The sequence below is a fragment of the Podarcis muralis genome, chromosome 3, assembly GCF_964188315.1.
Source record: "Podarcis muralis chromosome 3, rPodMur119.hap1.1, whole genome shotgun sequence".
In the NCBI taxonomy this organism is placed as follows: domain Eukaryota; kingdom Metazoa; phylum Chordata; class Lepidosauria; order Squamata; family Lacertidae; genus Podarcis; species Podarcis muralis.
The window spans coordinates 3,030,402-3,049,864 of NC_135657.1; the positions used below are offsets into that span (position 1 = coordinate 3,030,402).

Genomic DNA, 19,463 nt, shown 5'->3' on the forward strand with positions numbered 1-19,463 from the left:
CATAAACTGACATAATGATGCCTTCCGTTACCAGCCAATCAGCTGTGTGCACAGCCAGAAGTTGACTTAGTGACATCTCCAGTTTCCAGCCAATCAGCACCGTGCACAGCCGGAAGCCGCTGTAAACACACAGAATCCGTTTCCACTGAGCTCAGTCCAGGAGACAATATTGCACATCTAATCAAAACACAATGAATGCATTCCCACAGCAGACTCGCTGTTCCAATGCTGTACTTCTTGCATGTTCATAACACATTTTTATTGTTAGCCGACGTGAGATTATCACTGAAGAGCTGCCTCAAAAGGCATGAAATAAATGGCAGAAAATGTCACCAAAACACAACCCCCAGGATCTTTGGAGATGGAAGGCAAGGGGAGGCGGGGCATAGCACCTTATAGCCACGGTTTGCAATGTTGGGTTGGCTAAACTGTGGATGGCTGTTAACTGCATTTTAATATTTTATGATAGTAATAATAATTTAATAGCAGACACATCACCTTGCCAACAAAGGTCCGTATAGTTAAAGCTATGGTTTTCCCAGTAGTGATGTATGAAAGTGAGACCTGGACCATCAAGAAGGCTGATCGCCGAAGAATGGATGCTTTTGAATTATGGTGCTGGAGGAGACTCTTGAGAGTCCCATGGACTGCAAGAAGATCCAACCTCTCCATTGTGAAGGAAATCAGCCCTGAGTGCTCACTGGAAGGACAGATCCTGAAGCTGAGGCTCCAATACTTTGGCCACCTCACGAGAAGAGAAGACTCCCTGGAAAAGACCCTGATGTTGGGGAAGATGGAGGGCACAAGGAGAAGGGGATGACAGAGGACGAGATGGTGAGACAGCGTTCTCGAAGCTACCAGCATGAGTTTGACCAAAGTGTGGGAGGCAGTGGAAGACAGGAGTGCCTGGCGTGCTCTGGTCCAGGGGGTCACAAAGAGTTGGACACGACTAAACAACTAAACAACAACAACACCCCACCCATCTGGCTGGGTTTCCCCAGCCACATTTTATTTACGTGGATCTTACTGTGTTGTGTTTCTGTGTTGTGAGCTGCTCTGCTACATAAATGTTTTAAATAAACAGAGAGCAGAGGACCCATGCAACTTTGCAAAATGCAAAATGCAAGCTCAGAGCTTGGCGAATGTGGGTCAATCCCCACCTCCCTTCTTAGCATCATTCCTTTTCTTGGCTCTCGGATTCCTTCATCCCAGCAAAAGTCAGGCATCACTCATTTGCACCCGTCTTGGAGGCAACCGTAGTATCACGCTGCCCCAGTGAAAGCTGCGAAGGCTGCAGTTTATTCATATGTCGTAGCGTGCAAGATGACAGCCAGCTCTGTCTCCATGGGAAAGGGTTGGGGACGACGGCTATTACTCTCATGCATCACTCATTTGTAAATCTCTGTCCCTGGTAGGAGGATAGCGGAAGGGATGAGGTCAGCCAATTCCTCAGCGGGGCCATTAACGCAGCGAGTCTGTTCTCAGTCGCTCAGGATTTGGCCCGCTGTCAAATGATATGTTATTCCTCCCTCCTCCCTCTCTCTTTCTTTGCAGCGTGTAAGAAATAATAACAGTGAACTGGAGTAACTTCAAAGCTGGTGGACCAAGTGTAACTTTCAATAAGAGCCTAAGAATTTAAAAAGAGGTATGCAGGTTCAGGCCAAGGTTGGCATCCTGTGGTTGCAACTCAAAAATCAAGGAAGGAACGTAATTTCCTGTATTCTTTTTAAAGGTAAAGGTAAAGGGACCCCTGACCATTAGGTCCAGTCGAGGACGTCTCTGGGGTTGCGGCGCTCATCTCGCTTTACTGGCCGAGGGAGCCGGCGTACAGCTTCCAGGTCGTGTGACCAGCATGACTAAGCCGCTTCTGGCGAACCAGAACAGCGCATGGAAATGCCATTTACCTTCCCGCCGGAGCGGTACCTATTTATCTACTTGCACTTGCTTTCGAACTGCTAGGTTGGCAGGAGCAGGGACCGAGCAGCGGGAGCTCACCCCGTCATGGGGATTCGAACCGCCGACCTTCTGATCGGCAAGCGCTAGCCTCTGTGGTTTAACCCACAGCGCCAATATATTTTAACCTTATGGTGAAGGGGAACAACAACAACAACAACATCCAAATTATAGCTACTCTTTGATTTCCTGATGAGAGGTGATGTGATGGATATCTTCAAACATCTCAAGGGCTGACACATGGAAGAAGGAGCAAGCTTGTTTTCTGCTGCTCCGGAGGGGAGGACTCGAACCCATGGCTTCAAGTTACAAGGAAGGAGATTCTGACTCAACGTCAGGAAGAACTTTGTCATCTTGTGAACCACTCTGAGATCTTCGGATGATTGGTTGTATACAAATTTAATAAATAAATAAGAACTTTCTGAGGGCAAGAGCTGTTTGACAGTAGAACGGACTCCCTCTGAGGATGGAGGATTTTAAGCAAAAGTTGGACGGCCGTCAGTCATGGATGCTTCCGTCGTGATTCCTGCATCGAAGGCAATTGGACTAGATTACCCTCCCGACCCTCCAATCCTGTGATTCTTGTGCAGATACAAAATGAATTAAATTTGTAGAGAAGGCAGTAGGAAATGAATTTCAGAACTTTCTGCTGGATCGTGCTCTAACCACTCAGGTTGGAGAAACTTAACTCACTCACATCTTTCCTTGGTTTCCAAAATCCCGCCTCTGACCTGTTAAGGAGTTCTACGTAGGGTTGAAAAGAATTCATTTCAAATGAAAGTCATCTGCCACCTCCCTCACCTTAATTCCCCCCCCCCTTCACATTTCTAAAATAGTGCATCAAGCAGAATCTGAAAGATGTATACGTAAATAAAGGGTATGTCCAGATAGCACTGAAACAACAACAACAAAAAAAGAGTTTAGGACTTGCCGATCAGAAGGTTGGCGGTTCGAATCCCTATGACGGGGTGAGCTCCCATTGCTCGGTCCCTGCTCCTGCCAACCTAGCAGTTCGAAAGCACGTCAAAGTGCAAGTAGATACCGTATTTTTCGCACTATAGGACGCACTTTTTCCCCTCCAAAAATGAAGGGGAAATGTGTGTGCATCCTATGGTGCGAATGCAGGCTTTCGCTGAAGCCTGGAGAGCGAGAGGGGTCGGTGTGCACTGACCCCTCTCGCTCTCCAGGCTTCAGGAGAGCCCCACCACCAGCCCCACAAGCTCGGGGGACAGCGGGGAGGTGGAACGCCGCCCTTCCCGCTGTCCCCCGACTTGGTTAGAAGGCTGGCGGGGGGGGGGATAAGCCTGCTCCTCCCCGTCGCCAGCCCCGCAAACTCGGGGGACAGCGGGAGAGGTGCAGCGCGCCATCCCGCTGTCTCCCGACATGGTTTGGAGGCTGGCAGAGGGCTTCCTCCTCCCCCAGCCCCGCAAGCTCCCAGAGCGATGCCAAAGCTGCGCGCAGCTTCGGCATGGCTCTGGGTCCCGTTCTGGGGGAGGGGGAAGCTCGGGCTTCCCCCGCCCCAGCCCCGCGCCTGGCGGGGGGGAAAATAATTTTTTTCCCCTTTATTCCCCCACCCCCCAATCTAGGTGCGTCCTATGGACCGGTGCGTCCTATAGTGCGAAAAATACGGTAAATAGGTACCACTTCGGCGGGAAGGTAAACGGCGTTTCCGTGCACTGCTCTGGTTTGCCAGAAGCGGCTTAGTCATGCTGGCCATGTGACCCAGAAGCTATACCCCGGCTTCCTTGGCCAGTAAAGTGAGAAGAGCGCCGCAACCCCAGAGTCGGCCACGACTGGACCAAATGGTCAGGGGTCCCTTTACCTTTAAAATGCACCTAAAATGCATCTAAAATGGACGTGGGTGGCACTGTGGGTTAAACCACAGAGCCTAGGGCTTGCTGATCATAACGTCAGCGGTTCGAATCCCCGCGACGGGCTGAGCTCTCGTTGCTCAGTCCCTACTCCTGCCAACCTAGCAGTTTGAAAGTGCGTCAAAGTGCAAGTAGATAAATAGGTACCGCTCCGGCGGGAAGGTAAACGGCGTTTCCGTGCGCTGCTCTGGCCACATGACATGGAAGCTGTACGCCGGCTCCCTCGGCCACCCACCCCAGAGTCGGCCAGTCAGAGGTCCCTGTGTCATACGTTAATATCAAAGGAGGGGAGAGGCCCCTATCCTGGCTCAGATTCCTCCTAATCAGCAGGGAATAGCATGCATGACTTAGTTAGGCTACCAGATGGAGAGTTGGAATTGGCAGGGAGCTGCGGGTGGCAGCAGGCTGGAGGAGCCAGCCAGCTCCATCTCCCCCAGGAAGCGCCTGTACTTGTGAGAATCACACTCTCTGCAGATCAAATGTCTCTCCTCTCCCGGGGTGGAAAGCTCAGGCTGCGCTTGCACGGCTCTGTCGCCCCCTCCTGCCCGGTTGGGGCGAGAGCGACACCAGCAAGGCACGCTTCCTCCTCCGGGCAGAGCTCTTGCGCCTTTGACAGCTGAGTGTCGGGCAGGAATTCAACCGGTGCAGCTTTCCCCAACTCTGAAAAACGCGCCGGCAGGGAACCTTGGTTGGACTGAATTTGTACATACCTTGGTTGGACTGAATTTGTACAACATTCACATATGCATATGGAGGGGGAGACTAGCCTAAGGGCAATTTGTTGTTGTTGTTTAGTCGTTTAGTCGTGTCTGCCTCTTCGTGACCCCCTGGACCAGAGCACGCCAGGCACTCCTGTCTTCCACCGCCTCCCGCAGTTTGGTCAGGCTCATGTTGGTAGCTTCAAGAACACTGTCCCACCATCTCGTCCTCTGCCGTCCCCTTCTCCTTGTGCCCTCCATCTTTCCCAACATCAGGGTCTTTTCCAGGGAGTCTTCTCTTCTCATGAGGTGGCCAAAGTATTGGAGTCTCAGCCTCAGGATCTGTCCTTCCAGTGAGCACTCAGGGCTGATTTCCTTCAGAATGGATGCGTTTGATCTTCTTGCAGTCCATGGGACTCTCAAGAGTCTCCTCCAGCACCAGAATTCAAAGGCATCCATTCTTCGGCGATCAAGGCAGTGATCCATGAAGAGGCTAAGGGCAATAGCATGGAACAAACCCTGGGGTTTTTTGGGACATGCAGTGCTTCTTCCTCTGTTGGAATCATAGAACTGTAGATTTGGAACGGGCCACAAGGGTCATCTAGACCAACTCTCTGCAATGCAGGAACCTTTTGCTAGCATGAGACTCGAACCCATGGCCTGGAGATTAAGAGTCTCATGCTCTACTGACTGAGCTAACCCTCCCCACTCTGCGTAGCATGAGGCTTATTTTTGTGGGAATGTTCAGGGATGCAGGAGAGGATATATTGTTTGATTATAGCCTTTCCAACTTGTGTTAACAAGTTCACAATTTAGCAGATTAACATTCCCCTTTTTAAACTCGCAGCGGATGCGTTTGCTCAGGCTCGCTAAAGCTTCTATAATAACTGCTCTGGTATTTCCCCCTTATTCCCTCATAAAAGATAAGACACGACACAGTCTTCTATAAAAGTATAAAAAGAGTTTACTCACATATCATTCTGTTCACAATCGGATCCCAGAAGGCAGACTTAGCTTAGAAAAGTAACATACACCTGGAAAATATCCCATAAACAGACAGTCCCTTTTTCCTCTCTTGGCTGGAAACCAAGATAGCATCATTGGCTAAGCAGATGTTGCTTCTTCGATGCATGTAGTCAAAGAGAGAGAGATGGCTGCCCTGCCCTGTGCTTTTGTCGTTACCTGCACAGGTGAGGCCACACCCACCTCCAGTCACATGCAGAGGAAGTCTGTCCCAGCCCAGAAGGAAACAGGAAGTTTACCTGCTGGCTGGACAAACATTCCTCCCCATGTGTAAGCACGTTCACTCTAGGATTGTTGTACTTGACTGCTCTTGTGTTTCACATCCCACAATTTTGGGGCTTGCTCCCTTCCAGGCAGCCTTTACCATGGGAGATGCGTAACCTCAGGGCATTTCTGCATAGGATAGGACCTGATTATTCAGATGAGCATCCTCCATGGGGAGACAGGGGGCTCCTCTGGGGTTTATTGTTATGTTTGCAGCTGACTTGTCCTCCAGGGAGCTCAAGGTCATGGTTCTCTCCCTGTACATTTCCGAGCACAATTCAAAGTGTTGGTGTTGACCTTTAAAGCCCTAAATGGCCTCAGTCCTGAAGGAGCGTCTCCACCCCCATTTTTCAGCCCAGACACTGAGGTCCAGCGCCGAGGGCCTTCTGGCAGTTCCCTCGCTGCGAGAAGCCAAGTTACAGGGAACCAGGCAGAGGGCCTTCTCGGTAGTGGCACCCGCCCTGTGGAACGCCCTCCCACCAGATGTCAAAGAGAAAAATAACTACCAAACTTTTAGAAGACATCTGAAGGCAGCCCTGTTTAGGGAAGCTTTTAATGTTTAATAGGTTATTGTATTTTAGTGTTTTGTTTGAACCCGCCCAGAGTGGCTGGGGAAACCCAGCCAGATGGGTGGGGTATAAATAAATTATTATTATTATTATTATTATTATTATTATTATTATTATTATTATTATTATAAATGGCTTTAGATACCTATGAGGTCCATCAATTACCATATAGCATTTATTCAACACAAAAAACAGGGACAATTTGTTGCTGACAAAGGACAGCTGGACATATAAAGGGCCCCGTTACCTTCAGGAGCTTAGGGCCTCATCCAACCTCAATCTGGCCCTGGACAGGGGGTGCACCCACAGATTACAGGAATGAAAGCTGGTCCCCCTGGGTATCTGGACAGGCTGGCAGAACACTTCCTTTGCATGCAGGTGGTGCCAGTCTAAACCCCAGGATCTGTGATTTGAAAGGACCTGGTGCAAAGGATTTCTCTTGGCCTGAGATTCTGGAGAGCATCTGCTGGTCAGTTAGGGTCAGCTGGACATATAAAGGGCTCCATTACCTTCAGGAGCTTAGGGCCTCGTCAAACCTAAATCCGGCCCTACAATTCCTAGGGTTTTTATACGATCTGAGCTGCTTTCCACCTGACCCCTCTCCTCTCGCCTCCTGTCTCTCCAGGGAGTGATGTTCCCGCTTTAGCTAGCCCACTGCCGCCGCCGCTGCTCAAAATGATGTCCGGACTGCCGGAGGCGCTGAGCCGGCTGAGGGCGAACTCTCTGCGCAGCTGCTTCAGCCTGGCGGGGCCCTCGGAGTCCACCATGGTGGCCGTGCCCATCGACATCGACAAGGACGAGGTCCGGATCCTCAAGGTCTGCTTCCACAGCAACAGCTTCAACATGGGGAAGAACTTCAAGCTGGTCAAATGTACCGTCATGACCGAGATCAGGGTGAGACTGTCATGGGGAAAAGGGTTTTTGGGGGCTCAGCCTAAGATCAGAGGGCGGTGGCGGTGGGGGGAAGAGGGAGGCAACTTACTTGTTTGTTTTTATTGATTTATTAACAACAACAACAATAATAATTTATTATTTATACCCCGCCTATGTGGCTGAGTTTCCCCAGCAACTCTGGGTGACTTCCAATAGAGTGTTAAAAACAATACAGCATTAAATATAGCTACTTATTTCCTTCACATCTGAAGGGAGGGCGTTCTACAGGGTGGGTGCCACCACCGAGAAGGCCCTCTGCCTGGTTCCCTGTAACTTGGCTTCTCGCATAGAGGGAACCACCAGAAGGCCCTCGGCGCTGGACCTCAGTGTCCGGGCAGAATGATGGGGGTGGAGACGTTCCTTCAGGTATACTGGACCAGGGCCGTTTAGGGCTTTCAAGGTCAGCACCAACACTTTGAATTGTGCTCGGAAACGTACTGGGAGCCAATGCAGATATCTCAGAACCGGTGTTATGTGGTCTTGGCAGCCGCTCCCAGTCACCAGTCTAGCTGCCGCATTCTGGATTAGTTGTAGTTTCCGGGTCACCTTCAAAGGTAGCCCCAAGTAGAGCGCATGGCAGAAGTCCAAGCGGGAGATAACTAGAGCAAGTGCCACTCTGGCAAGACAGTCTGCGGGCAGATAGGGTCTCATCCTGCGTAGCAGATGGGCCCTTCTCCTGCACTCCCTGGCCTCTTATTGTCTCTTTCCTGTGCATCGTAACATTTAAGACTACTTAAAACTCAGGCACAGCATGGCATAGTGGTTAGAGAGGACGTGGGAGAGTCCTGGGTTCAAATTCCTACTCAGCCATGAAACTCACTGGGTAATGTTGCTGCGGTCACTGGAGGAGAGGTGGGGGAACTATATAGTCAAGCACCCTGTGATCCCCGGAGGAAGGGTGCTATAGAAATTTAATAAATAGATAAAGGCCTGCCACTTTGAGCACCCTTAAGAATGGATAGAAAAGCAATAATGAAAGAAAGAAACAGATAAAATGAAATGAGAGCAACTCATTACTGGTATATAACCTCTACTTATTTACACTTTATTTACACCAAACCTTAGAGCAGGCATCCCCAACCTTCAGCCCTCCAGATGTTTTGGACTACAATTCCCATCATCCCTGACCACTGGTCCCGTTAGCTAGGGATCATGGAAGTTGTAGGCCAAACCATCTGGAGGGCTGCAGGTTGGGGATGCCGGCCTTAGAGGTTAAAACAAAATTCTCCAGAATAAGGTTTCCTTTAATTGCCCCTACCCTGACCTATCCAATTACTGTTGTTTAATAGGGGTGGGATTCTTTCTGGAGATGCTCAAATACCCGTAATCTGTTTTTGGGTTCCCTGAGGAAAGTCTTGTTGTTGTTGTTGTTTAGTCGTTTAGTCGTGTCCGACTCCTCGTGACCCCCTGAACCAGAGCACGCCAGGCACTCCTGTCTTCCACTACCTCCCGCAGTTTGGTCAAACTCATGTTTGTAGCTTCGAGAACACTGTCCCACCATCTCGTCCTCTGTCGTCCCCTTCTCCTTGTGCCCTCCATCTTTCCCAACATCAGGGTCTTTTCCAGGGAGTCTTCTCTTGTCACGATGTGGCCAAAGTATTGGAGCCTCAGCTTCAGGATCTGTCCTTCCAGTGAGCACTCAGGGCTGATTTCCTTCAGAATGGAGAGGTTTGATCTTCTTGCAGTCCATGGGACTCTCAAGAGTCTCCTCCAGCACCAGAATTCAAAAGCATCTATTCTTCGGCGATCAGCCTTCTTGATGGTCCAGCTCTCACTTCCATACATCACTACTGGGGAAACCATAGCTTGAACTATACGGACCTTTGAGGAAAGTCTTAGTTCTCCAAAATCTCAACATGCAGAGAAGGGCTCGTTACATGTCCCTGAATGTCAAGCCCCCTCACCTAAGGTGGCTTGCATAAGTGGGAACCCGCAGATGGGCGTTAGAGCATCTGAAAACATCTTGCGCATAAGAAGTACATGACAGAACATTCCCAGAGCATATGGACCAGCGAGGCCACATTTCCCTTGCAGTAAAAACAAGCAGCAGGTTTTTTTAAAAACCCAGTTTCCTCCTTTTTATAGCAATCCAGTGCCCTTTAAGTCTCAATCTAATTAATACACACACACACTTTTATTAATTTTTTTAACATATCATTTCCAACAATCATATAACATAACTTCTTATCTTATACAATATTTTAGTCTTCCATCAACACCACTGATGCTTTTCCGTTCTTTATCACTTATTCTGCATTTCTTAATTTCTCTATTACTCTTAATTATCATTAACTAACAATTCTCCTCACAATCTTTCTTGCAATATTTCAAATAATCATCCTCACAAGACTTCTTGCAGTCCTACTAGCGTAATCTGTTCATTACAATTACTTTTCAAATAGTTCTTATATTTACTCCAGTCTTCTAAGAATCTCTGGTCCCGCAGGTTTTGAATCCTTCCTGTAAATTTATCCAATTCTGCGTAGTCCATCAGTTTCATCTGCCATTCTTCTTTTGGCGGTAATTCTTTTTTTTCCATTTTTGTGCCAGTAATATTCTTGCTGCTGTCATTGCATATAAAAACAACTTACAATCTTGTCTATTAATATCATCTCCTACAATGCCAAGTAAAAATGCTTCTGGTTTCTTAATAGATGTATATTTTAACATCTTTTTCATCTCATTATATATCATTTCCCAGAAGTTTTTCACTTTTTTACATTCCCACCAAATGTGATAAAAAGTTCCTTCCTTTTCTTTACATTTCCAACATTTATTACTTGTTTTATATATTTTAGCTAATTTCACAGGGGTAATATACCACCTATACATCATTTTCACCACATTCTCTTTCAAAGCATTGCATGCAGTAAATTTTAATCCTTCTTTCCACAGTTTTTCCCAATCTTTTAGCTGTATATTATACCCAAAATCTCTGGCCCAATGTATCAGAACCGACTTTACCTCTTCACCTTTCAAGTGCCATTCAAGCAGCAATTAATACATTTTAGACAAAATCTTATACTTATTATTTAATACCTCTATTTCAAATTTTGATTAAGTATCAATCTAATCTTTGGGGTGTGGCAAATTGCTTCTAAAGCACAATTTTGTCAAAGTGACTGGGTTCCCCCTCCTCTGGAATCTGATTTCTTCAATTTGCACAAGATTGTCACAACTTTTTTCTTTTCTCCCACCCCTTTGTCCTGCACATAAACACACACACACACACACTCACACACACACACACAACCCTGGCCTTTCCTGCTTTCTCACTGCAACTCTGTTCTGCAGGAAGTGATCAAGTCGATCCTACAGAGTGGGAGGATCGGTCCGGACATCCAGCTCGCCGAGTGCTACGGATTACGCCTGAAGCACGTGAAATCGGACGAGATCCACTGGCTCCACCCGGACCTGACGGTGGGCGAAGTCCAGGACAAGTATGAGTGTCTGCACATTGAAGCCGAGTGGAGGTAGGAAGTCAACGACTGTAGCTGGTGGGAGTGGATGGGAGTTGTAGTCCAAAAGGAGTTGGGGTGGCTGGAGCTGATGGGAGTTGTAGTCCAAAAGGAGCTGTGTTGAATGGAGCTGATGGGAGTTGTAGTCCAAAAGGGGCTGCGTTGGCCGGAGCAGACGGGAGTTGTAGCCTAAAAGGGCTGTGTTGGCTGGAGCTGATGGGAGTTGTAGTCCAAAAGGGGCTGTGTTTGTTGGAGCTGATGGGAGTTGTAGCCCAAAAGGGCTGCGTTGGCTGGAGCTGATGGGAGTTGTAGTCCAAAAGGGGCTGCGTTGGCCGGAGCAGACGGGAGTTGTAGCCTAAAAGGGCTGTGTTGGCTGGAGCTGATGGGAGTTGTAGTCCAAAAGGAGCTGTGTTGAATGGAGCTGATGGGAGTTGTAGTCCAAAAGGGGCTGTGTTGGTTGGAGCTCATGGGAGTTTTAGTCCAAAAGGGCTGTGTTGGCTGGAGCTGATGGGAGTTTTAGTCCAAAAGGGCTGCGTTGGCTGGAGCTCATGGGAGTTTTAGTCCAAAAGGGCTGCGTTGGCTGGAGCAGATGGGAGTTGTAGTCCAAAAGGGGCTGTGTTTGTTGGAGCTGATGGGAGTTGTAGTCCAAAAGGGGCTGTGTTTGTTGGAGCTGATGGGAGTTGTAGCCCAAAAGGGCTGTGTTGGCTGGAGCTGATGGGAGTTTTATTCCAAAAGGGGCTGTGTTTGTTGGAGCTCATGGGAGTTTTAGTCCAAAAGTGCTGTGTTGGCTGGAGCTGATGGGAGTTGTAGTCCAAAAGGGGCTGTGTTTGTTGGAGCTGATGGGAGTTGTAGCCCAAAAGGGCTGCGTTGGCTGGAGCTGATGGGAGTTGTAGTCCAAAAGGGGCTGCGTTGGCCGGAGCAGACGGGAGTTGTAGCCTAAAAGGGCTGCGTTGGCCGGAGCAGACGGGAGTTGTAGCCTAAAAGGGCTGTGTTGGCTGGAGCTGATGGGAGTTGTAGTCCAAAAGGAGCTGTGTTGGCTGGAGCAGATGGGAGTTGTAGTCCAAAAGGGCAGTGTTGGCTGGAGCTGATGGGAGTTGTAGTCCAAAAGGGGCTGTGTTTGTTGGAGCTGATGGGAGTTGTAGCCCAAAAGGGGCTGTGTTTGTTGGAGCTGATGGGAGTTGTAGTCCAAAAGGGGCTGTGTTTGTTGGAGCTGATGGGAGTTGTAGTCCAAAAGGAGCTGTGTTGAATGGAGCTGATGGGAGTTGTAGTCCAAAAGGGGCTGCGTTGGCTGGAGCTCATGGGAGTTGTAGTCCAAAAGGGCTGTGTTGGCTGGAGCAGATGGGAGTTGTAGTCCAAAAGGGCAGTGTTGGCTGGAGCTGATGGGAGTTTTAGTCCAAAAGGGGCTGTGTTTGTTGGAGCTCATGGGAGTTTTAGTCCAAAAGGGCTGTGTTGGCTGGAGCTGATGGGAGTTGTAGTCCAAAAGGGCTGTGTTGGCTGGAGCTGATGGGAGTTGTAGTCCAAAAGGGGCTGTGTTTGTTGGAGCTGATGGGAGTTGTAGCCCAAAAGGGCTGTGTTGGCTGGAGCTGATGGGAGTTTTAGTCCAAAAGGGCTGCGTTGGCTGGAGCTGATGGGAGTTTTAGTCCAAAAGGGGCTGCGTTGGCTGGAGCAGATGGGAGTTGTAGTCCAAAAGGGGCTGTGTTTGTTGGAGCTGATGGGAATTGTAGTCCAAAAGGGGCTGTGTTTGTTGGAGCTGATGGGAGTTGTAGCCCAAAAGGGCTGTGTTGGCTGGAGCTGATGGGAGTTGTAGTCCAAAAGGGGCTGTGTTGAATGGAGCTGATGGGAGTTGTAGCCCAAAAGGGCTGTGTTGGCTGGAGCTGATGGGAGTTGTAGTCCAAAAGGGGCTGTGTTTGTTGGAGCTGATGGGAGTTGTAGTCCAAAAGGGGCTGTGTTGGCTGGAGCTGATGGGAGTTGTAGTCCAAAAGGGGTTGTGTTGACTGGAACTGATGGGAGTTGTAGTCCAAAAGGGGCTGTGTTTGTTGGAGCTGATGGGAGTTGTAGTCCAAAAGGGGCTGTGTTGGCTGGAGCTGATGGGAGTTGTAGTCCAAAAGGGCTGTGTTGGCTGGAGCTGATGGGAGTTGTAGCCCAAAAGGGGCTGTGTTTGTTGGAGCTGATGGGAGTTGTAGCCCAAAAGGGCTGTGTTGGCTGGAGCTGATGGGAGTTGTAGTCCAAAAGGGGCTGTGATTCTTGGAGCTGATGGGAGTTGTAGTCCAAAAGGGGCTGTGTTGGCTGGAGCTGATGGGAGTTGTAGTCCAAAAGGGGTTGTGTTGTCTGTAGCTGATGGGAGTTGTAGTCCAAAAGGGGCTGTGTTTGTTGGAGCTGATGGGAGTTGTAGCCCAAAAGGGCAGTGTTGGCTGGAGCTGATGGGAGTTGTAGTCCAAAAGGGGCTGTGTTTGTTGGAGCTGATGGGAGTTGTAGCCCAAAAGGGCTGTGTTGGCTGGAGCTGATGGGAGTTGTAGTCCAAAAGGGACTGCGTTGGCTGGAATAGATGGGAGTTGTAGCCCAAAAAGGCTGTGTTGGCTGGAGCTGATGGGAGTTGTAGTCCAAAAGGGACTGCGTTGGCTGGAGTAGATGGGAGTTGTAGCCCAAAAAGGCTGTGTTGGCTGGAGCTGATGGGAGTTGTAGTCCAAAAGGGGCTGTGTTTGTTGGAGCTGATGGGAGTTGTGGTCCAAAAGGGGCTGCGTTGGCTGGAGCAGATGGGAGTTGTAGTCCAAAAGGGGTTGTGTGGGCTGGAGCTGATGGGAGTAGTAGTTGAAAACAGGCTGCATTGGTGGAGCTGATGGGAGTTGTAAAACGGAGCACGTTCAGCTTCCGAAAAACATTCGCAAACCGGAACACTTACTTCCAGGTTTGCAGTGTTTGGGTTCCAAGTTGTTTGAGTACCAAGGCATTTTAGAACCAAGGTACCACTGTACAGTCATACCTCTTGTTACGTTTGCTTCAGGTTAAATCTTTTCAGGTTGCATCCCGCGGCGACCCGGAAGTACCGGAATGGGTTACTTCTGGGTTTCGCCGCTCGTGCATGCACAGATGCTCAAAATGACGTCACGCACATGCGCAGAAGCGGCGAATCGCGACTTGCGCACGCTCAGACGCGGGTTTCGTTCTGCTCATGTTGCGAACGGGGCTCCAGACCTGTGAGTTCCAAAGATAAGATCCTGCCAGCGAAACCGGAGAGAGGTGTGGAGATGATGGATGTGATCTCCAGTCAGGTGAAGCGATGGGTATCGTAAGATAATCTGTCCTGTCCTTTTAAGGTACGACCTCCAGATCCGCTACCTCCCGGAGGACTACGTAGAACGCTTCCAAGAGGACCGGACGACGCTCCTGTATTTCTACCAGCAGGTTGGAGCCTTTGCGTTTATCCCGGGCGCAGCTGTGTTGAGCCATATGGCGCTGTGTTCTCCTTTCGCATCTAGGCACAAGGGTGGTAGGTCTGCCATAGATCAGCTGCCTGGCGTGCAGAAGGTCGGTGGTTCAATCCCCGGCGTCTCCAGCTATGGCTGGGAAAGACTCGAGCCTGAAACCCTGGAGACCTACCTGCCAGCAGGACAGTACTGAGGTAGAATCATAGAACTGTAGGGACCCCTGAAGGACATCTAGTCCAACCCGCTGCAATGCAGGAATCTGTTGCCCAACGTTGGATTCAAACCCGTGACCCTCAGGTTAAGAGTCTTCTGCTGAGCATCTTCCTGCATGAAGCATCTTCCTATGCGCCTGTGTACATCAAATTTTATGTGTTTCTCGGCGTCTTAAGGGAAACCATTCTTCTGCTGCAATAATAATAATAATAATAATAATAATAATAATTTATTTGTACCCTGCCCATCTGGCTGAGTTTCCCCAGCCAATCAAGTGTTAAAAACAATACGGCATTAAATATTAAGAACTTCCCTAAACAGGGCTGCCTCCAGATGTCTTTTAAAGAGAAGATAGCTGCTTATTTCCTTCACATCTGAAGGGAGGGTGTTCCACAGGGCAGGCGCCACCACCGAGAAGGCCCTCTGTCTGGTTCCCTGTATCCTCCCTTCTCGCAATGAGGGAACCGCCAGAAGGTCCTCGGCGCTGGATCTGAGTGTCTGGGATGAACGATGGGCGTGGAGTCGCTCCTTCAGGTGTACTGGACCGAGGCCGTTTAGGGCTTTAAAGGTCAACACCAGCATTTTGAATTGTACTCGGAAACGTACTGGGAGCCAATGCAGATCTCTCAGGACTGGTGTTATGTGGTCCCGGCGGTCGCTCCCAGTCACCAGTCTAGCTGCCGCATTTTGGATTAGTTGCAGTTTCCGGGTCACCTTCAAAGGTAGCCCCACGTAGAGCGCATTGCAGTAGTCCAAGCGGGAGATAACTAGAGCATGCACCACTCTGGTGAGACAGTCTGCGGGCAGGTAGGGTCTCATCCTGCATACCAGATGGAACTGGTAGACAGCCGCCCTGGACACAGAATTGACCTGCGCCTCCATGGACAGCTGTGAGTCCAGAATGACTCCCAGGCTGCGCACCTGGTCTTTCAGGGGCACAGTTAACCCATTCAGGACCAGGGAGTGGATTGGGTGCAAGGATGGAAGTGAAACCAGGTGCTTCACGGCATGCCCTTTTCAGCACCCGAGAAGGGGAACCCCAAAAGGGAATTCCCCCCCCCCCCAGGCAAAGTAAAGCCCCTTTGCACAGTCCAAGCACACCTTGCGCAGCGGAAATGTCTGGTATGTCATGCCTGTGGCTGAAACCTTGCAGACGGCTGTCACTTTTCATATCACTCAGAATCCGTTGGCAGCCAGCGTTCCCCAACCTGGTGCCCTCCAGATGTTTTGGATTACAACTCCCATCATGCCCAGCTGGGTAGTGGAAAACATCTGAAGGGCACCGGGTTGGGGGAGGCTGCAGTACCCGAACCAGCTGCCTCACCCTGCCTGTTCAGAAAACATTCTCTTCTTCGTAACATTGGGGGCTCAGTGAGTAGTAAGAGCTTGGTTTGAAGCTGAACGGTCTCAGTCAGGGGTCAGCAAACTTTTTCAGCAGGGGGCCAGTCCATAGCTGTCAAGCGTCCCTTATTTGGCGGGAAGGTCCCTTATCCCAGCGCTGTGTCCCGCTGCTGTCCCTTATTGATGATGTCCCTTAAATTTCCCGGGTTTCAAAGGAAGCAGCTCCTCTCCCTCCCTCCCTGCCGGCCAGGGAGGAGGGAGGCTCCAGCTGTGTTGTTTGGCTGTGTTGCTCACCCAATAAGGAGTCTAAGAACGACTGGGGGGTGGAGCTTGCATGCCTTGTGTTGATCAAATCAGCCACGTTGCCTGGGGACTCGCCTTTGCTCAGCGCTTCCCAGCGGAGAGGTGACGGTGGTTTTCCTTGCTGCATCCCCTTTGCCGGGTTGCTGCACTGTGGGAACCACCGCTTGAGGCTTCGTTTGGCTGCTGGCTGGGCTATCTGCCTTTGGCTCGGAGGGGCTCAGAAGTTGAACATACCAATGCCCTGAAAATCCCTTATTTTGGCTGCTGATCCCTTATTTTCAAGGCTGCTGTTCCCTTATTTTCAATTCTGTAAGTTGACAGCTATGGGCCAGTCCACTGTCCCTCAGACCTTGTGGGGGGGCCGGACTATATTTTTTGGAGGGGAAATGAACGAATTCCTATGCCCCACAAATAACCCAGAGATGCATTTTAAATAATAGCACACATTCTACTCATGTAAAAACACACCAATTCCCAGACCGTCCGGGGCCGGATTGAGAAGGCGATTGGGCCGGATCTGGGCCCCAGGCCTTAAGTTTGCCTACCCATGATCTCAGAGATGTGCTGGGTGCAAACCTCTTCACGATTTAGGCTCTAAGGCGTGAGGAAAGCTGCCTTTGCATTTGAGGGTTTTGCAAATTGCAAAGCTTCCCAGCTGGCCCTGAACTCCACCCTGCAGCCACGAGTTCCAGGTCTTGCTGTCCATATTCCCCACCCGCAAAGGAAGTTCGGTGTTGCAGAATTTCAGACAGTGTCTGGTACACTGTGGGAAAGGGCGATTGTGGCCCTCGCCTCATATGCGGCAGGGCTGACATGGCCAGAAGTGGGGCAAAGTTTATTCCTTGTTTATTCCATGGATCTCTGGGCTCCATGCAGATTCAGGCTGGACAATGGAGAATTAATTTGTGGAATTCACTGTGCGGGTCGCTCTTTTGTTTAGATGCCAGTTTAGATGGAAGGGAATAGTAGTAGTAGTAGTAGTAGTAGTAGTAGTAGTAGTAATAATAATAATTTGTTATTTCTACCCCAGCCACTCTGGGCGGCTTCCAACAGAAGGTTAAAAATACATTAAAACATCAGTAATTAAAAACTTCCCTAAACAGGGCTGCCTTCAAATGTCTTCTAAAAGTCAAATAGTTGTTTATCTCTTTGACATCTGGTGGGAGGGCGTTCCACAGGGTGGGTGCCACCACCGAGAAGGCCCTCTGCCTGGTTCCCCCTAGCTTTGCTTCTCGCAATGAGGGAACCACCAGAAGGCCCTCAGCGCTGGACCTCAGTGTCCGGGCAGAACGATGGGGCTGGAGACGCTCCTTCAGCTATACAGGACTGAGGCTGTTTAGGGCTTTAAACTGCCTTCTAGTCTCGCTTGTGTGCTTCCCCACTGTGGGAAATAGGAAGCTGATCCAGAAGAGCAGAGGGAGATGGCTTCCTTTTAGGTTCATAGCTTTCCATTCACTTCTGCTGCCATGGCAGAGGGTTGGACTAGAGGACCTCGGGGTGACTTCCAGCTCTGCAGTTCTAGGATTCTAGGAGGAGGCGATGAATCCAAAATCAATTCAAGCACACTTGGGGGGAAACTAGCAGTGCGTTCTGAACCAGAGGTGGAAATCAACGTTTCTGAGCACAATTCAAAGTGTTGGTGCTGACCTTTAAAGCCCTAAACGGCCTCAGTCCTGTCCGCGACTGGACCTAATGGTCAGGGCTCCATTTACCTTTACCTCCGCCTCCCTAACTGGTCCTCTTCATATTTCTGCTTCTTCCAGCTCCGGAGCGAGTACATGCAGCTGTATGCCAGCAAAGTGAGTGAGGGCATGGCCCTTCAGCTGGGCTGCCTGGAGCTCAGGTAGGTGGGCTTGCTGGGGGGCCGGGGGGAGGTTACACTGAGCGCATGAGCAGCCTGCCTGCCTGCCTGCCTGTGGGGTTACACCATCACAGAAAACTTGTCGCTCCTCCGAAAGCACTGACCTGTCCCCTACTCTGCAACGGAACTGGGCGAGCTGGAGGAAAGGAGCATTTCGTGTCTGCAGGAAGCTCCCAAAATCATGTGTGGGAGTTTGAGGGAACCCAAAAGAAAGTCAGAGAGGCCAAATAAGTACAGGAGGGGTGTAGTGGAAAGAAATTGGGCCTATTTAGGATTGAGTGTCGCCACAGTGGTGCAGAGAGTGACTCCCGTCTAGATTTGGAATTCTCCTGGATCACAAACACCAAGGGAAGGGGAGGCTTGGCTTCAGGGCCATCAGCAGAGGGATCCCAGTTAGTTATCCCTGCAAACTGAACCCACCTGACTGATGCCACCTGCACACTCCATCTCTCTCTCCATCCCCAGGAGGTTCTACAAGGACATGCCTCACAACGCTCTGGACAAGAAATCCAACTTTGAGTTCCTAGAGTAAGTAGACAACATTCTTACAGGCGTGCAATTTCTCCTTGAGTCTCTTTGATTTTTTAGATACCAAGTCGAGCCCTTGGTGCATCTACTCTGTCCAATGCCAAGTAAGTCTCATAAATGTCATTTGGAATGCTGGGCACCATTCCAGTTAGGAGTTTGATCTGGCCTTCCACAAATTGTCGTGCAGATCTTTTTTTGTTGGAAGATTCAATAAGAAGAGTTTGTTTTAAGAGCCTCTGCGCATTCTGTGTCGAGCTTAGGGGTCTGCTCTTGTTGTCGCCATTTCACTTTGGTACTTTGGTGTTCTGTTAGTGCCTGCTTGTTATTAACTGATAAACTGTGGACCTCTTTGGATAACTGGGTTATTTGAGAGGCAATACCTCTAATTTAGGGACGTGGGTGGCGCTGTGGGTTAAACCACAGAGCCTAGGACTTGCCGATCAGAAGGTTGGTGGTTCGAATCCCCGTGACGGGGTGAGCTCCCGTTGCTCGGTCCCTGTTCTAGGACCAATCAGACTGCTGCCTTTTGGATTCTCTTCAACTCACATTTCCTTGGTGGCGAGAGATGTTGAGGGTGGCCCAGGGTGGGGTTGGTTGTCTTTGGTTGGCTGTAGTGAAATTTGTTTTTGTGTGTGAGTGGGGTATGTGTGTGTTTTTGGATCAGGTTAGTCAAATTGATTCGTATGCTGTCAGCGGATTCTTGTCGTTGTCTTGTTGGGCTGTGTATGTGATAAAGGAGAACCATGCTGGGGTGAAAGTGTCTTCTTCTATTTGTTGCCTTAAATGCATTTCGAGGGAGTATGTAAAGCCCTCTCTGCTTTCTCTTTCCCAGGAAGGAAGTGGGTCTTGATCTGTTCTTCCCAAGGCAGATGCAGGAGAATCTGAAGGTGAGAAGTGCCTTGGATGTCAAAAATGTTCACAGACTCATTGGAAAGGGCCCTGAGGCTCATCCAGTTCAAGACATCTCAGCCAAAGCATCTATGGCAGATGGCCAGCCAACCTCCAAGGAAGGACAGCCCTCAA

The 19,463-nt window shown here is 49.8% G+C and overlaps 1 protein-coding gene across 8 annotated transcripts in view; it reads left to right on the forward strand.

Moving 5' to 3' along the window:
• Positions 1 to 19,463, forward strand: part of PTK2B (protein tyrosine kinase 2 beta) — a 121,742-nt gene that overhangs the window by 51,081 nt on the left and 51,198 nt on the right. For all 8 annotated transcript variants that reach the window (XM_077925369.1, XM_077925371.1, XM_077925376.1 and 5 more), the window contains 6 exons: positions 7,004 to 7,272; positions 10,606 to 10,784; positions 14,084 to 14,171; positions 17,815 to 17,894; positions 18,378 to 18,440; positions 19,273 to 19,327. In XM_077925369.1, coding sequence (XP_077781495.1) covers positions 7,054 to 7,272; positions 10,606 to 10,784; positions 14,084 to 14,171; positions 17,815 to 17,894; positions 18,378 to 18,440; positions 19,273 to 19,327 — 684 coding nt within the window. In that variant the 5' untranslated portion in view covers positions 7,004 to 7,053. The remainder of the gene's footprint in view (positions 1 to 7,003; positions 7,273 to 10,605; positions 10,785 to 14,083; positions 14,172 to 17,814; positions 17,895 to 18,377; positions 18,441 to 19,272; positions 19,328 to 19,463) is intronic.